Source organism: Lepisma saccharinum, chromosome 18 (genome assembly GCF_977018435.1).
Source record: "Lepisma saccharinum chromosome 18, izLepSacc3.1, whole genome shotgun sequence".
Taxonomy (NCBI): domain Eukaryota; kingdom Metazoa; phylum Arthropoda; class Insecta; order Zygentoma; family Lepismatidae; genus Lepisma; species Lepisma saccharinum.
Genome location: NC_139246.1, coordinates 9,974,502 through 9,992,050, shown reverse-complemented (window position 1 = coordinate 9,992,050; position 17,549 = coordinate 9,974,502). Strand labels below are relative to the sequence as shown.

The 17,549-nt window shown below is 36.7% G+C and overlaps 1 protein-coding gene across 1 annotated transcript; it reads right to left on the bottom strand.

Annotated features, from left to right (window-relative positions):
* Positions 1–1,670: 1,670 nt before the first annotated feature.
* LOC146001833 (cell cycle checkpoint protein RAD1-like) lies at positions 1,671–16,478 on the bottom strand. Its single transcript, XM_083139524.1, has 7 exons — positions 16,256–16,478; positions 13,963–14,061; positions 10,789–10,940; positions 9,531–9,765; positions 8,202–8,266; positions 3,951–4,095; positions 1,671–2,710 (listed from the first exon to the last, which is right to left on the bottom strand). Exons 1-7 carry the CDS (start codon positions 16,364–16,366, stop codon positions 2,669–2,671), a joined length of 849 nt encoding a protein of 282 aa, XP_082995650.1. The 5' UTR covers positions 16,367–16,478; the 3' UTR covers positions 1,671–2,668.
* Positions 16,479–17,549: the final 1,071 nt, after the last annotated feature.

The window sequence follows — 17,549 nt, the reverse complement described above, 5'->3', positions numbered from 1 at the left end:
TTGTAAATTTAACACCCTCAAATCTATACAGTATGGTGGCTGTCTCTATGAAAATTTCAAACCAGAGAGCAGTGAAATTTGGGAAAATCAGGAGGAGCCTGATATGTGGCCACGGTGGATCAGTCGGTAATGCATCTGACTACCATGCTAAAGGTCTGGGTTCGAACCCTGGCGATCAAATCAAAAACTTTTCTAACGGAAGCGGCCCCGGCACCCACCCAGCATCGAATGACATGGGTACCTGGGTGGTAAAGGCAGTCAGGGGCATGATGCTGATCACATCACCCCCACTTACCCCCTATACACCTTCATGGCGTGGTGCTAAGAACAGGGGAGCACTTTACTTTATCAGGAGTGGCCAAGGTTCAGTGAATCCATGCCTGGCTACACAATGCTCTTTCTCTTGTCTGTTTGTTCTAATTGAATGGTGTTTTACAAAATATATTTCACACATACTCTAAATTGAAATTTATGAAAGAGGTGGGGGAGAATAATAATATATTGAGACATATCTTCTACTGAGAATGTAAATGTTCTATTATAAAAAGTAGTAGTTGTTTGGTTATGTATTTATGCCGTAATTAATTATTGAAATTTTACACAGAATAATTGCACGCAACACTAACTTTGATTTGAGTAGATAGAACACTGCATTTTAGAAATGAAATTAGGTCAGTGGCGTATGCTGGTTTTACGAGTTGGTCATCTCCAACCCTTGATTCATCCACCCACTCCTGAAGTCTTCCTGCAAATTGACCTCAGCATCCATACAGAATTTATGAATACATGTCTGGAAAATTTTACCTTATTGTTGTGATTGCAGTTAATCTAATAATAAAACAAGAAAGTATAATAAACCTATATAAAAAAAAACTTGTAACATACAATATGAAAAGAATATGCTAGTGAAATAATCCATCGCGATGAGTAATGATATGATGAAATTGATGAAGGGACATTTACAAAGAACGCCCAGGCCGGGATTCGAACCCTGTGCCTCTGGCATCATAGGGAGCTGTGCTAAGCACTCCGCCACGGAGGTCGGTGTAATTTCTTGAATTTTTAGTTTAAATTTAAATTTATTTAATTATCTTCAATATTTAAGCTTTTCCCCTTTGACAAATTCTGTTCAAATAGCAGAGATGAGGAAGACAGAAGCAAATATAAAATGAGAATTAACATGGAATTGGTTTACAAATGTTTTCAGATTTCCCTGTTTCTCCCGCACTCTCAGATATATTTTCCCTACTCCCTTTTCAGTGCATAATTTGTGAACCCAGAATTCCCTTTCCTGAGAAATTTCCCTGTCTTGAACAACACAACTCCAACTCCTACGATACAAAGACCATCGAGGGAGAATGGCAGAAGAGGGTGCCAGCCGAGACTCTGGGGTGGAGAGTGCAACCGATGGACTCTCTCCAGGAGGAGGTTACTTGGCCATGGAATCACCGCACCTTAGAAGCAGTGTTTCCTCCCCCTCTCCCCTCCCTCCCAGCAAGGGATTTAAAGGGAGCCGGTGGAATCTCACCCTGCCGTGATTCCACCAGCTGAAGAAAGCCTCTCGGACATTCAGTGGCAAGCGGTTGAAAACATTTGCGTGCTGGAAGCGAAGAAATGTATGAATCAAAGATTGGTTCGGAAGAATATTGCAAAGAAATAAAAAAAAAAAACTTTCTAAAAATTATAGCCGGGTCATCTCCGATTACCTAGACTACCCAGAGTATACGCCACTGGATTAGGTAGTTAATAATCGTAAGGTTTCATTGGCTGTTGGAGTTTTCATTCTCATGACTGCTTCCAAATTTTATAGATGAAGCAAAAACACATCCTAAATAGGCCACAGACAAAATGCAATGGAACCTCAATTTTACGTTTTTCAGGGGTCCAGGCTGAAAAACTTAAAATGCGGGAAAATGTGAGATCGGGGAAAATTTTACAACAGTTTGCTATGTTGGGACCATCAAGATTGAATGTATAATGCAGGAAAATGTAATATCCGGGTTCCACTGTATCTTGATTTGTTTACAATTTGGAGATAGAACATTTACATTCTCAATGAATTAACAATATGTACAAAAATAAGTAACAATAGTGTAATTCAACTCAAAGAAAAAGCATAAACTAGATATTAAAAAAAAAAAAAAAACTTCAGCAGTGCAGAAATGCACTTAATTAACATGAGCATATATGAGGCACTTGTGTGTTAAAGACACCCAGTTAAAGAATCAATTGACGAAAATAGACATATGGTGGAAGATAGCCAGAGCTCTGTTCCAACATGTAAAACTATTCAATGCTGTTTCAAACTACTGCAATTTCCAAGTATTTGCATTAGCTGGTATGTGTAAGAATACTTGTGCAAAGCAGTATAAGCTCGACTCAAGGAAAGCACATTATTCTTCACAGTGTTTTTTAATGCATCTTCAGTTCACTTGCATTTTAGAGCAAAAAAAAAAAGAAGAAGCAGCAGCATCTTTAATATTTCATTTTGTTCACTTTTAACCATAAAACACTTCTTCATAAGGTTGATTTTCCTTGTAAACCTCACTAAAATATCACACTTTCTCCACTTAAATTTGTTTCTTTCACAGTGGTTCATGTTAAACAGACTCTTCGAATGCTTCATTATGGATCCACTCACTGCTAACCATTTTAAAACAGTCGACTCCTACCTCTCATAATCACTGTCTGTGTCTAACAATGGAGTACACTGAAATAAAACATAACCAAGAAGAATAAAAATATTAATAATACTAAAAATATTAACAAAAAAATAAACAAAATATTAAATTAAATTCCAATTGTTAAAATTATCATTCTACATCTTTTGCATGTCTGTATGGTTGAAAAGCATGGACTTAAAAACTTCATAGGTTTTACTCCATAAAATGTCTGACCCCTAAAGGTTACTAAAATAATTAATAATAAAATATAAAGTTACAGAAAAAAAAGAAAAATGAAGCTAATAACACAGGACTAAATTTACAATCTGTAACAAAATCCTTATTCAAATTTACAATCTGTAACAAAATCATTCAATCACCTGACGAGAACTGTTTAGCTTGGTTGAGATACTGACGAAGAATAACAGCAATAAATGTGCCATGTTTGAACTTGTTATAAGTGTTTACATAAGTAATAGATTACTGCAGCACTACATGGACAATCTGCAAATATTTGCCGGCATGCCCCCTTTTTTGTACACATTTTTGAGGAAAAAGCTTTATCACTGAATTTATAATTAATTCACAGTATTTCAAATATAAAGTAATACGTAGGTCTACTTTCAATAAATAACTTACCTAATCTAACTAGGAAAGAATACATTTTAATATTCTTAGTCACACACCGCAAGAAAGAAATTGTCTAACTTAGATCGGAGAAAATTTCCAGAAATGAAGGAAATCAAAAATTCAGTATCGGCATACAAGATGCACCCTGTTTTTCACACATATTTTAAAGGAAAATATGGTAAATTATATTATAAATTAGGGATGGACTGATACCAAATTTTGATCCATACTGCTAAAGTAATGACATAAAATTTACCAATACTGATAACCGATGTTCTACTGATCCAGTACAAAGGAACATTAACAGTTCATTAACCTCTGGATTAATGTTGTAATTAGGTGATTGCAATGAGTTTGGCCTTTGAAAAAGAAACTGTATATTATACTTTCACTTTATAAAAATAGGGCATGTGAATTACATGTTTAAATAAGAATATGGCAGAATTTAATTTTTGCACTAAATTGCAGGCTATAGATATCAGTTCGATAATTTTACCAATAAACTGATATGCCCATATTATAAATTATATCTCCTAATAAAATTATCAGTCAATTTACAATTTTTTTTAAAAAAAAAATTGCATAAAAATATCAACTGTGACAGCACTTCATCCATTAACACTACTATCAAAGTATTTATGAAATAGTAATACTTACAAAATATTCTACAAAGCATATATGGTTATCTTCTGTTTTTATCATATACTGTAAACATAATAAGCCTCTGTCATCTGTCCGAATGGATACTTTCTGAGAAACATTCAAAGGTTTTATTGCTGGTTTAATATTAGAGAATGTATACCTGCAGAAGTAAAAAAAATAAATCTTGTTTCATACCTCCAAAGTTTCAATATTACTACATCATATGTATTTCATGAATTGAAAAAATGTTCCTTAATTGCTACAATGTTCAACTTACGTGTTCTCAAATATAACTTGTACATTTTTTAAATTGATATATTGTGAAACATGATAAGATTTAAAGCAAATTGTGAAATATGATGAATGTCGAACAAAGGAGTTTTAGACACCGTTCCCATGAAAGTTCTAAACCACCTTCTTTGGCAAGCATCTCAAATGTTATGACTAGGGCCCGGGACTTTATGTCCTATAATACTTTAAAATATGTATGTAATTATGTTATAAAAATGGAAAAATATGTCATGAAAAATTAAAAATATGTCAGAAAAATTCAGAAGTATCCCCAGTAAAGCCAAAAATATGCACAACAGTACTTTCAAATGCCTCATTATATGGGATGTCAGTATCTTCCAGGGAATATTGACTACGATGGGGATGGGGTATTAAATGAAGTCAGAATCCCTTTAAGCATATAATGTAGTGGGAAAATAATGACAATATATTGTGATGTTCACTGCAATACGCCTTCATGGCGTGGTGCTATGCACAGGGGAGCACTTTACCTTTTTTTACTGCAATTATCCAAAATGTTATTTGCTATTATGTCAGATTTACACCTTTGTGGAAAGTAAAGCATAATTGGCAGCTCGCTATAAAAAAGGGGGTATTTTTGTTCTGTACTAGTTGGTAAAAGGATGACATCTGCTTTAATTTCTTCGTTCGTAATTTCCTTATCCTGCCATCGATAATATGAACTATCTGTTGCACTAAAGGTACAAATTATAACATAACCGATTATATGCAAGACAATTACGAAATTATACAGAAATATGTCTTATTACGAAAAAATTGAAGAAATGTTGTAAAAACACGAAATTGGTAAAATATGTCAAAATATGCCTTATCGAGTTTGTCTATTTCGACTGATTTTCATCAGATATGTAAAGATCTCACCCCAGTATCCGATCTGATGCCATATAAAAAATATGTTATAACATAAAGTCCTGGGCCCTAGTTTTAACCACTCCAATTTTTATGTAATCTGTATAAATTCTGGCACAAATACGAAGGCGTATCAATCAAAAACCTTAATTTATTTTTGCCTTTGTTTTTTTTTTTTTTTTGCAGGTAAGATTACATCAGATTCCCAGATTATTTTTTGATCTGTGCATATTTACATGAGCTTAATAAATGCCTGGTTATCTCAAGTGGAATAATGTTTGAGGTGCACATGCAGTCACTTATGTGGCACTGCGAAAGTCTTTTCACCCATCTGGCTGCAAAGTGGCACCATTATCAAACTTTCTCCTCAATTCATGATTTGGGAATAGTATACGCAGTTGTGTAATAAATATATGTAATCAAGTTACTAACTTGTGTCAAAGAGACACATGCAATTATGTAATTTCCACGTGAACTAAATATTGACAGCAGTCAGGCTCATCATTAGGGCCCGGGACTTTATTTATAACATATTTTTCATTTGGCTTCGGATCTAATATTGGGGTGAGATCTTTACATATCTGACGAAAATCAGCCGAAATAGACAAACTTGACAAAGCGTATTTTGACATATTTCACCAATTTCACATTTTTACAACATATTTCTTCAATTTTGTTGTAATAAGACATATTTCTGTATAATTTTGTAATTCTCTCGCACATAATTATTTCATAATTTTTTTCTTCGTAGCTTTAGCACAACGGATAGTTCATATTGTCGATGGCAGGATGTGGAAATTACGGAGGAAGAAAGGTGCCATCTTTTCTTAGTACAGAACAAGAATACCCCACTTTTTTTATCCTGCCGACAATTGATAGCCATGCAAACATTACTGAGGAAAAATGTTCTCTCTCTCTCATTGTTAAACGGGAAGTAAAGAAGTTTCGTTCTCATTTCTTTGCCTTTTTCGCTTTTCACAAATATCAGTCAAAAGTAAAAATAACATTCGGTACATTACAGCCCCTACTCTATCGGGTATGGGAGAAATTCGAGAGTACTGTTGTGCATATTTTTGGCTTTATTGGGAATATTTCTGCATTTTTCTGACATATTTGTAATTTTTTATGACATATTTTCTAATTTATATGACATCATTACATACATATTTTACAGTTACACAGGACATACCCGGGCCCTACTCATCATTTTTTGCTCCTGCTACTGCAGCAACTGAAACCAATCATGCACAGCAGTAGCAGGCGAACTGGCTATGCCAGCGCTCCGAGCCGTATGCAGGAAAACAACAGGAACTTGAAGCCAGCCCAGCAGTGAAGCAACAAGTTCCCAAGGGATGATGACAGGGGCCACTGAAATTAATAGAACCTTTAAAAGAAAGTCTTGCGGAAAAAGGTTGTAACTTTTTAATGCATATTTCTATTTATGAACTTTCTTGTGCGAGAAGCATAAATGGGGATACTGAATTTTCTTTTACTGAAGTGTTTGTCACTGGTGCAAGTGTGTAGTGGACCCTCCATCTTTAAAGTGACAAAATTTCATTTTGAGGCTCACTTGATCACTGATGCAGCCTTCAGAGCATTCTGTAAATGGCAGCCGATATCTTATATAAGGTTTTCATAGCCTGAACATCAATATCAATACACAAGGCAGTGGCTAATCTTGCTACGCAGCATAACAGGAGAACTAAAAGTAAATGCATTCAAAGCTAGTAATAACCCGTAACGGAACAGCCTGTGAGGGTCAGGGCCTACCTATTGACTGCCGGCCTCACTCCCACCACACCAGTTACGGGGTGTCATGGTCAGCATGACAAACCCCAGTCGATGTTGTAGGTTTCCGTGACCAGGTTACGCTACTCATTCGTAGCTCCCCAATTTCCTCACACAATGGTGAGTGGCCACCGGTTCCATACACAGGCAGAAATCTCGGGAGAAAAGTTTTTACGCTTTCCCCCAGGAGACTTAAACCTGAATGCGTCCCATTACTGGAGCCCAAAGCATGATGGTGCAGGACCTTCAAAGCTAATTATATACAGAGCATTCCCTGACATTCGCTACGAGACTCGGCAGCAAGCGGCCTGGCATCAGCGCTTGTCCTTCCCGGTGAACGGGTCCATGACAGTTGCTCGAGTCTGCTATTAAAATTACAGTTTTCATATTGTGTACTAACCTTGACCACAGAAGGTGTTGAAAATGATCTGCCTCTGCTGCAACACATTCCTGGCATCTCCGAAGGAAATTGGCATTTACACATGCAAGTTTGCCTACCGTAATTCTCATACAATACTCTCTTTTAACTCACGGATGGTGTGCGGATTGTCTTTGTATACTTTATTTTTTAGATTTCCCATTTTTCTTTCGAGGTTTAATATAGTGGTCCTATGTGGAACGGAAACACCAGGAAATTTCGTTGCAAAATGTCGTTGCACTTCTCCACAATTCCTCTTTCCGAAATAACCCTCGACAAGATAAATCCTTTGTTGTAATGTAAACTTTTGTAGTGCCATATTAAGCCACAATCTTCAACACACGGACACAACACAACATCAGAGGGAGGATTATACTGGCGTCAGTCTGCAACATCAACAGAAAGGGAAAGAGAGTGAAGGCAGAGAGAGCGAAAAAAAAACAGACTGTAGAGTGCGACTGTCGCGGACCCGTTCACCGGGAAAGACAAGCGCTGATGCTGGGCTGCTTGCCGCCGAGTCTCATAGCGAATGTCAGGGAATGCTCTGTAGAAACACATCGAGCATCTAATAATGTTATACGCTTTGAAGTTCATTTGTTGTATTTTTTGAGAGTAAGGGGAAGTAACATATTTGGGTGTTTTATTTGGCAGGAAACAAATAAAAGTTCCTTTGGAATCATATTTTAACAAAATGAGATCTCACTATTAAAGTAAATTAAAAAATAAACCATCTCTTGTGTTCTAATAGCTTAAAAAAAAAAATAGAAAATTTTAAAATATTTCAAACAGAAGTTTTGAAGAAGTGAAAAGCTAGAGAGAAGACTGAAATGACAAGTGCCAAACAAATTGCATTTGCCACATACAAAAACACTTATATGTCACAACAAAATGAGTATTACCTGGATGTAGCAACTGTAGTGCACATAAAAGATTCTATCATGTCACTGTCCTTTGGAATGTCTATCTGAAAAATAAGACAAATCACACTAAAACATCCACTCCACTTAATAATTAATCAAATTGACTGTTTTGGCATTCGATATAATAAGTTAAGATAACACATCCACACTTCTAATCCAGGGTGGCCACTCTACGATCATGATAAAATTCAAGCATAATTCCCGGTTTTCAAGGTGAACTTCCCAAAAATTCAAGGGTACAAGCAGATATTTTCTCTATTTCAACCTTACGTATTACTGGTTCTCACCACCTACACACACAAATAGTGTATTAACAATGTAAAGGTTTGTGAGATTCCCATGTATCCAAAAATTTTAAATCAATTCAATTGAACAATACATATATTTAATTTAAGGTACAGAGTTTACATTTGCCATTTCGCGTACTCAGACTAGAAATGCATCTACAAAAACAAGTCACAAACGTTACGAGATATAGTAATCTACGAAAAAAAGGACACAAAGTTAACATATTCAGAAAATTCTGTTTTATTTTTCACGCAGCTTTCTTTTCCTTCCTCGGAAAAAGTATAAGATACACTGTGAAAAACTTGCCTCAGGGCATTAATAAATATGTATAAATTGAATGGGGTTTGGATTAATAAAAGTTGCAATTTTTCACGTCTACGGAGAAAAATTCAAGCAGAATCCACGCATAATTCCCGGACCTAATAATTCACGCATACGGAATTCAAGGAATTCCCGGTGAGTAGCCACCCTGTAATCTCATTTGTTTGTACAAGGGTGAGTCAAATGAAAGTGAGCCAAGGCAATGTTTAGATGGAAAACAATTTATATATCAGAAAAAGAGGTGGCACCTTCTTCAGTACCACTTTCAACCGTAAGCATTATTTACTTTTGAATTCTAATATTACGTTATGACTTACTAAAACGATGTCGCCATACTGAGTACATTTTTGTAAGTGTCTGAAAATGATAAAATCACCACATGGGACTAAATAAAAATGGCCACCAGATCTAAACGCATACCTGAAAAAAAAAAATCAATCTCCATTTTCAACACTAGAAGGATACAGGAATAAGTGATTAAATTATTAATATCTTTAAAAATGGTGATGTGACTGGGTTGGTCGTGATGCAACTGGGTTGGTCAAAATGGTATGGAACTACTCCTTGGTCTGTTGGACATGCATGCACAGTAAATGCTTTTTTACATACTGGAGGATTCCATGGTGCTCGTTATTTTGGTCTGAAAGCTGCCTAGCTGACAAACTGAATGTGATCTTGAGGATTAATTTTTTTAACTACCTGACAGTCGCCATAGGTCCCTCTGGTAGAAATCCGAAAATATGGTGGATCTGGAGACAAGAGGAATTCTATGACATCACTTGATGCATCCAAGTCTGCGAAAACTTCCTTCAGACATTCTGACCTCAAAATTATCTTATTTAGCACATTCGCATTGGAGAAATCAAAATCTAGAATTTCTTCCGGCTCCAGGGTTTGTATATTGCAATCTATTAATACTCCTCCCTCTTCCAATCTGAAGAAAACAGAAATTACCATTTGTTAATGCATTTCTTGGAACAAATATCTCAATCTAAAAGTTAAGTTGAAAAGGTTATAATTGGAGGTAAAAGACAACTTATTTTCCCAACTTTTAGACTTGCACTATTCTTTGTAGAATTTTCAGTGAAAAATGCAGGCTCGACCAGGACCCGGGTGTCCAGCATACCATGCCATTGCTCCATCACGGAGCTACCGAGCCAGCCTGGCATCGCCTGATTTTTCGCTGTCACTCTTTTAACTGGGTGGAGTCATCTCTGTCAGTGCTACCACAATGAGATCTGTTGCCTTTGAAATAGGGCTGAGCCAATAATGATGTCGATGTATCAGTATCGGAAAGTATTGGTTTGAATTTATTTACCGATACATTCCCAGACATTTGCTTCTTGACACTTTCGCGGAGTAATTATCCTGAAAACTATGCAAAATTCGAAGTTTCTCTTTATTTTCCACCAGTTTTGTGTGAAAAAATAATTTGTGTGATGACATAACAAGTAATTGAATGTTCTAATTAAATTTTTGCATATTTTAAAACAAAAATCTTGGGTAATTGATGCACACAATTACACTGGGATACTTACACGCTATTGTTAATGAATATTTTGAATAACTTTTAATTAACACAATTTTCAAGTATCGATATCGGTGGGAATCGGTGAGGGCATCGGTATCCGCTCAGCTCTACTTTGAAACACTGTAGACGTCGATGTTGCCTGGTTCCTGTAATTTACATATCTCTACACTGGGAGGAACCAGGCAACGTCTATGTCTACAGTGGGACAGGAAGCAGAAGAGAGTTGTATTCAACCCGTAACTGGTACACTCCTGTTCACATAAAGTGGCACATTTTATAAGTTTGGACAATTAAAGTATGTGTCATTTTATCTGAACAGGAGTGTACTTATGAGTGCATAAACTCAAATTACACTGTCAGTTGTTACAACAACAACAACAAAAAAAAACCTAACAAAATATAAAAACATTGTAAAGTCTTACTCACAGAAGTATCAGGGGACGTCCATAACCTCCATAGCACATTTTTAAAGCTGGTGTCATCCCAGGTACATTAGAATTACCAAATATACTTAGGCACTCAAGAAGAACTGTCAGATTTACCTTAAACTGAACAGTGGCATCTGTAATGGTATAATCCTGTTAAAAAAAACAACAAAAAAACAGTAATTCACATTTCAACACACAATACTTTTAATAAAGTCTCACAATTCAAAATTTGTGATAATATCATTATTAGAGAGTTTACTAGGAAATATAGTTTAAATATTTAATATTCAGAAACATGCAACTAGCTTTAAATATGTAGATACAGGACCAAAAGTCACGAACGAAAGGTTGTCTACAATTTAATTAAAGCAAAATTCCTTAAATTTTCCAGATTTTTCAGACAAAAAACAAAAATTTTCCAGACCAAAGTCATTAGCTCAATTAATTGATTGATTGATTTATACTTCACTTTTCTCCCACATTTGGCTAATAACAAAGATAAGGATGAGTTATAATATGATGAAATTGATGGTGACCTAACAAAAAACACTCGGGGCTTAGGCTGTGATTCAAATCAGGGCCCTGGCATTGTAGTGTGCTGTGCTAACCACTCCACCACGGAGATTATTCTGTGCCTTTTTATAGTTTCTTCTCTCATTGTTATTATTTTCTCTTTCCAATTCTTAATTACTTCTGTTTTGTCAACATGTATGTGAACTTAACTCAGAACTTAACCTCAAACCACTGTACATAAGTAGTGTTTAATAAATAAATAAATTAGAGCAATTCATATACAGGGTGAGTCATAATTATGTTAACACTTAAATGGATACTTTGTTGTTGTGTTTGGCAGTTCTTGAGCTTAAGTGCGACACATCCTGTACACTATATGTGACAGAATAACATGTAAACAACATGATAAGTGTATAACACACATGTAACCGTCTTTCTGTTCTTTGCAGATATTAAATGTTACATTCCTTACATAAGTGTTCACATAATTATGACTCACCCTGTATTTAAAAATTTAGAATCCCACTTTATCAAGTTTTTAGAAATCTGCTTGCCATAACAATTTCAGGCTAAATAATACACAATTATAGTAAAAGTTATTAATAAAGTCTGTATTAATTCTAATACCTACCAAACACAACCCAAAAATGCAACAAGAAAGTGTGAAATTCAACAGCCACTTAGTATAGTAGATTTCTACACTGAACAGTTCAAAGTATGACCTTTTCTTAGAGTATGTATTATACAGGGTTCCCACACACCTGGAAAACCTGGAAATCTCAGGGAATTTGAAAAAAATACTAATATATTATATAATTTATCTCTTTTGACCGAATCATATGCTTTTTTGAAATCAATGAATAGCTGATGGACATTTTGATTATATTCCCACTTTTTCTCAAGTGTCTGTCTGATGAGAAAATTTGATCTGTAGCCTAGTTGATCTGTTACGTTTAAATCCACATTGATAATCACTTCTAATTTCATTAGCATATGGGGTTAGTCTTGTTAAAAGAATGTTAGATAATATTTTATATGTTGTTGAGAGTAGAGGAATTCCACGGTAATTATTGCAGTTCATTTTATCACCTTTCTTAAACACAGGAACAAATATGGATTCTTTCCAATGTTGAGGGATTTCTTCTTTATTCCATATTAAACAAATTAATTTATGAATTTGACATATTAACGGATTTCCACCATATATCATATTTCCATCATATGTTAACATTGATAATAATAATAATAAATTCTAATGATTTGGTTTCCATTAATTGTCTATTCTGGAAACCAAAACAGATTAGATATAGGACATTTCCATTCCATTCCTTCCCGATTCTGGGGGCCAGAACAGAACCAAATTGTCCGGCCGCAATCAGCTCATATTCTAGTACTCAGTTTCCGACACTATGAAAGAAACTGTGGTAATCAATGCAGCAACTGCATTGAACTGAACAAGATATATTAAGGAGTGAAATACCACAGAAACACCTGTAAGATTAATGTCATGCAGCTCTCAATGGCCGAACTTCTCCGTATGTTGACCTCTATCAGAAAACCTGACTACTAACAGTATTGTGATTTGAAAACAGATGAATTATTACCACACAACATATGTCAGTAGGACAAACATTCCTCGCAACTTACAACCTCTTACATCAATTTCACTTGCAATTACACTATAAATAGTATCCAATCATGGCTTCTGGCCCACGTTTTTATCTTGTTACTAAATACTACATTAATTTCTATTAAATTTAAAAATGTACATACAGTGTATATTTAATGCTAAAAGCAAATTTGATTGATTGATTGATTGATTTGATTTAGTTTACTTTTTCTGCCACTTTTTGCGAAGATGCGGATGAGTGATGATATGATGAAACTGATGAAGGAACACTCACAAACATGCACAGGTCGGGATTCGAACCCAGAACCCCTGGCATTGTAGTATGCTGTGCTAACGACTCTACCACAAAGACGTGCTAAAGCAAATTGAAAGACAGAAAAAGAAGATATACCTATCTGAAACCCCAGAAAAAACTAAAGTGTACTTTTAAACTGTAATATGGGAGCGATTTTACAATACCAGGAATTTCTCCATTTTGTTTGAAATTCGGCATACTCACTAATTTTGGCCCCCTTATCACGAATCTGCAGTTAAAATTTGGCGCTCACACGTGGAAATAGCAAAATAATCTAAATTAAGATTATTTCTACACCCTCGATTTCCAAATTTCCCACCGATTCCGGGCTCCGCCCCTGGGGTAATCGACCTACCGCCCCCAACCGCTAACGCGGCCCCGCCTCTGCTCCGGCTCCCCGGCTTTCTCTATAGAGTCCCTGTTAAAGGCATGTTAGAAATTGGCAGGATTCACCTGCCCTCAAATAAGCGTCAAATTTATACGTGAGCGCCAAATTTTAAGTGCAGATTCGTGATTACGAGGCCCAAATTAGTAAGTATCCCAAATTTCAAACAAATAGGATAAATTCCCTGTATTGTTAAATTATACCCAACATATTTATATTAAGGCTATATGCTACTGTATGTGAAACAAAATAGAAGAAAACTACTTTTTTTTTCACTCCGGGGCTGGATTTATCCCACAGGAAAATATTAAAGGTTAAGGTAATTGCTTTTCAATTGTGAATGGTTTACCTGAAAAACATCTGACTGGATAAAAGCATTTGCTTGCATACATTTTGAATCTTCTACCGTAACCTTGATCCCATTTTCTGTGCCAAAGAACATTGCATTCTGTAAGAATAAAATATAATATATAAGTTACATACACAACTATGAATTGAAACTTGTGATTTGAACTCTCTGAACAGTTTTCAGTGACAAAGCATCCTATCTGGACACAAGGCCATGTTCTCTTTTAGAAAGATGCATGGAACAAATAACAGATGTTTGAGCCCAAAGTATGACCCACATTAGTAAAAAACCTATCTTGCAGTACTTTCACTGCTTTTCATTAGTAAAAAACAGTTATATGCAGACTTGAATAGCGAAAAAAACATGGGCTAGAGTCTACTTTACATCCTTCTTGCCCGTTTACAAAACCATGCTAGCAGACAGCCGGCACTCCGGCATCCGTAGGGTAACTAAATTTTTCTTTTTACACTTTCTGTTACTAACCATTCACGGGAACGAGGTATGCCTACGAGGTTAGGTTAGGCCTGTTAGGTTAGGTTCCATTAGCACTCATTTCACCCCTAAATATGTGCTTCATCATCGAAAAATGTCCTCAGTACGTTCAATCACGCATATCCGGACAACATCGTTTTTTCTCGATTTTCTCCTCCAGGAAATTTTTCCTCGCCTTGGGATTTACTTTGTTTAATTCCTTATAAAATAACCTTTCCAACGATATGACATGTATTCCTTAGGAAAAGGACGTAAACTAGACTCTTACCAAAACATGTTCAAATGCTAATGCAACCAAACTTAATAAAACTGATATCAGCGTCATGAACCACCGGTAGACAATGTACTATCTGCTGTTTTTTTTTAATTGTGTTGGATGAGATGTCTTCGAGGTGGCTGCTTCAGGCTAAGGTAAAGGTATTTTCACATCCCCACGAGCTAAAAACAACGGACAACGTCCATAAAAAACATAATCTTCATACACAATGGCAATTTTACGTTCAAAGGTTAGGAATGTTGGTTTCGCTGTTGATAGGAATGTGACGTTTTTGCTATGTTCGGTGTGACGCCGATAGTAGATAGATTGTGCGACTTTAGACATTGGAATTGATTTGTGTGACATTGAATTAAGACAAAAGGACTAAATATGAGATTGACATACGTTCAACGGATGAAGGACATAGAGGACTTTGTTCGACGAGACATACGGGACATTGTACTTGACTTACAGGGAGATGGTCTGCTGCCCCACGAACCATTGGCGCTAGGCCCACGAACCATTGGCGCTAGCCTCACGAACCATTGGCGCTAGCCCCACGAACCATTGGCGCTAGCCCCACGAACCATTGGCGCTAGCCCCACGAACCATTGGCGCTAGCTCCACGAACCATTGGCGCTAGCCCCACGAACCATTGGCGCTAGCCCCACGAACCATTGACGCTAGCCCCACGAACCATTGACGCTAGCCCCACGAACCATTGGCGCTAGCCCCACGAACCATTGGCGCTAGCCCCACGAACCATTGGCGCTAGGCCCACGAACCATTGGCGCTAGGCCCACGAACCATTGGCGCTAGCTCCACGAACCATTGGCGCTAGCTCCACGAACCATTGGCGCTAGCCCCACGAACCATTGGCGCGTGGATAGGTTAGTTCAGTTAGGTTGAGATCGATAGTTAAAATTTGGTGTCGTGTTAGTATCACGATCTAGAAATTGGAAATAATTGCGAACCATTTCAAACGACAAAATTTCAACTTTAAACGGCTGTACAGTCGTAAATACTTCTTTCCGCGCTCCAATTTTTTTTTATTCACAAATAGGATCAAATAATGTTCATAATGAAAAAAAAATAATTTCAAAATTCGAGGGTGTAGAATAGGGTACCCGACCCTAATTTTACTCTATTATTCGAATTTGCACGTATTTTTGTGTGTAGAACGAAATTTAGGGCCGGGATACAAGGAATTAGACGTAACGCTTGTCACATTTTGGGGCTCAATATCTCGCTCATTTGTGATTTCTGTATCTTGAAATGAATTTTAGACTTTGTAAAACATCGAAATCTGTAGCTTAAATTCAAACAAGTCGAAAATTTTCAGGGTGTACGGTCGAAAACCAACCCATTACTTTTCTTCACCACGTCAATGGATTTATGGTTGCGTGGGTGCATCATGTAACAAAAATTGCTGTAAAACTATAACTGCAATTTACCTGTAACAGAGACGATAATTTTCCCCTGTAGTACTGTACACTAAATTACCAAATACCTAATGCCTAACTGATGTTTCAGTTAATTACGTACCTCTTTGAAGTTGACAGCTTTCAGTAACTGAGAAATATTCTTGGCGTTATCAAGCTTTGCTATGAGCATGAAATCTTCGTGTGGCTCATGTCTTCCACTTGTTAATGGCATCTTTTTTGTCTTCGTCAGTTTTACGAAGATATACAACAGGTAGTGGCTTCAAACTACCGGCATTTCCTTTTTGTTTATATCTGCGACATCCATGCAGGACGATCCTGAAATATGTACCTCATTAATGAGCAATTGATGCCAATACTTGACAATCGAGCAATCTATCCATAATTAATGAGCAATTCTACTAGGCTAAAAACATTGAAATACAAAAGTCACGGACGCACGCTCAGTCTAGTAGCAGCCGCCCCTGCAATGGAGGGGCCCTGAGCTGTAGGGGCCCCGCTATGTTCTCTCTCTGTGAATGTCGCTAATTTTAAAAAAATGCATTTACGAAACAGAAAGTTGGTTCCCAATAACATATCCAGTGGCGAAGCGTCCTATGAGGCCAGGAGGCCGGGCCTACCCACGCCATTATTCTTTTAAAGGTGTATTTACTTATTTCGTCAAAACATATGTAATGCAATGGAAAAGTTTGGAATTTTTATTTATGATAATTACAAAATAATTCTAACCCTGTCCAGTATACGAACTTTCCACAGAGTGAGGCACATTTGCTGGGGCCTCTTCTCTTCACATTCCGTCCTACGGTCGTATATGCGGGAAGCCTAATCTTACGAGTACTGTACGTATGCTTATAACGTGCTCCTGAGGCCGGGCTGGCGGTGTTACCCACTATGAACTGAATATCAGCAACACTGCATTTCCGCCAGGATTGGAAATTTGTGGTGTACCAGCATATTTTATAAACATTAGCCTGTGTTCGTACGTAGATACTTCTATTTCATTGTACATTCTCCATATTTTGTACGAAACTTAGGTTTTCCTCCTTTCATCGACAAGTGTAAGTGAAATTGAAAATTACAGAGTACTGTAGTTCTGACTTCGTTTGCAGAGTGCTGATGGTCTTGTCGATTCACCCAACACCGTGCAAAGCTGTACAGTATCCACATGACATCAGACCGTGGCTCGTAGAGTAGAGTCGAAAGGGACATCGGAAATGGAATACCCACACGTTGTAACTGTTTGTATAGAGTATTGCAATGTTGTTGTCGAATTGGGCATTGTAAAAACAAATGTGTGGTTGATTGAATAGGTTCTCCACACGGACAGGAAGTTGCAGGCACGGTATATGAACTGGGATGTATGACAACGTGACCTGTACGCATTCGCATGGTAAACA

Coding starts and splice junctions, on each gene's coding strand:
- LOC146001833 (XM_083139524.1), bottom strand. CDS start 16,366: ATGCCATTAACAAGTGGAAGACATGAGCCACACGAAGATTTCATGCTC. Junction 10,941..13,962: donor TCCAGTCAGATGTTTTTCAG/GTAAACCATTCA, acceptor TTTTTTTAACAG/GATTATACCATTACAGATGC. Junction 2,711..3,950: donor TATGCTTTGTAGAATATTTT/GTAAGTATTACT, acceptor GTTTTATTTCAG/TGTACTCCATTGTTAGACAC.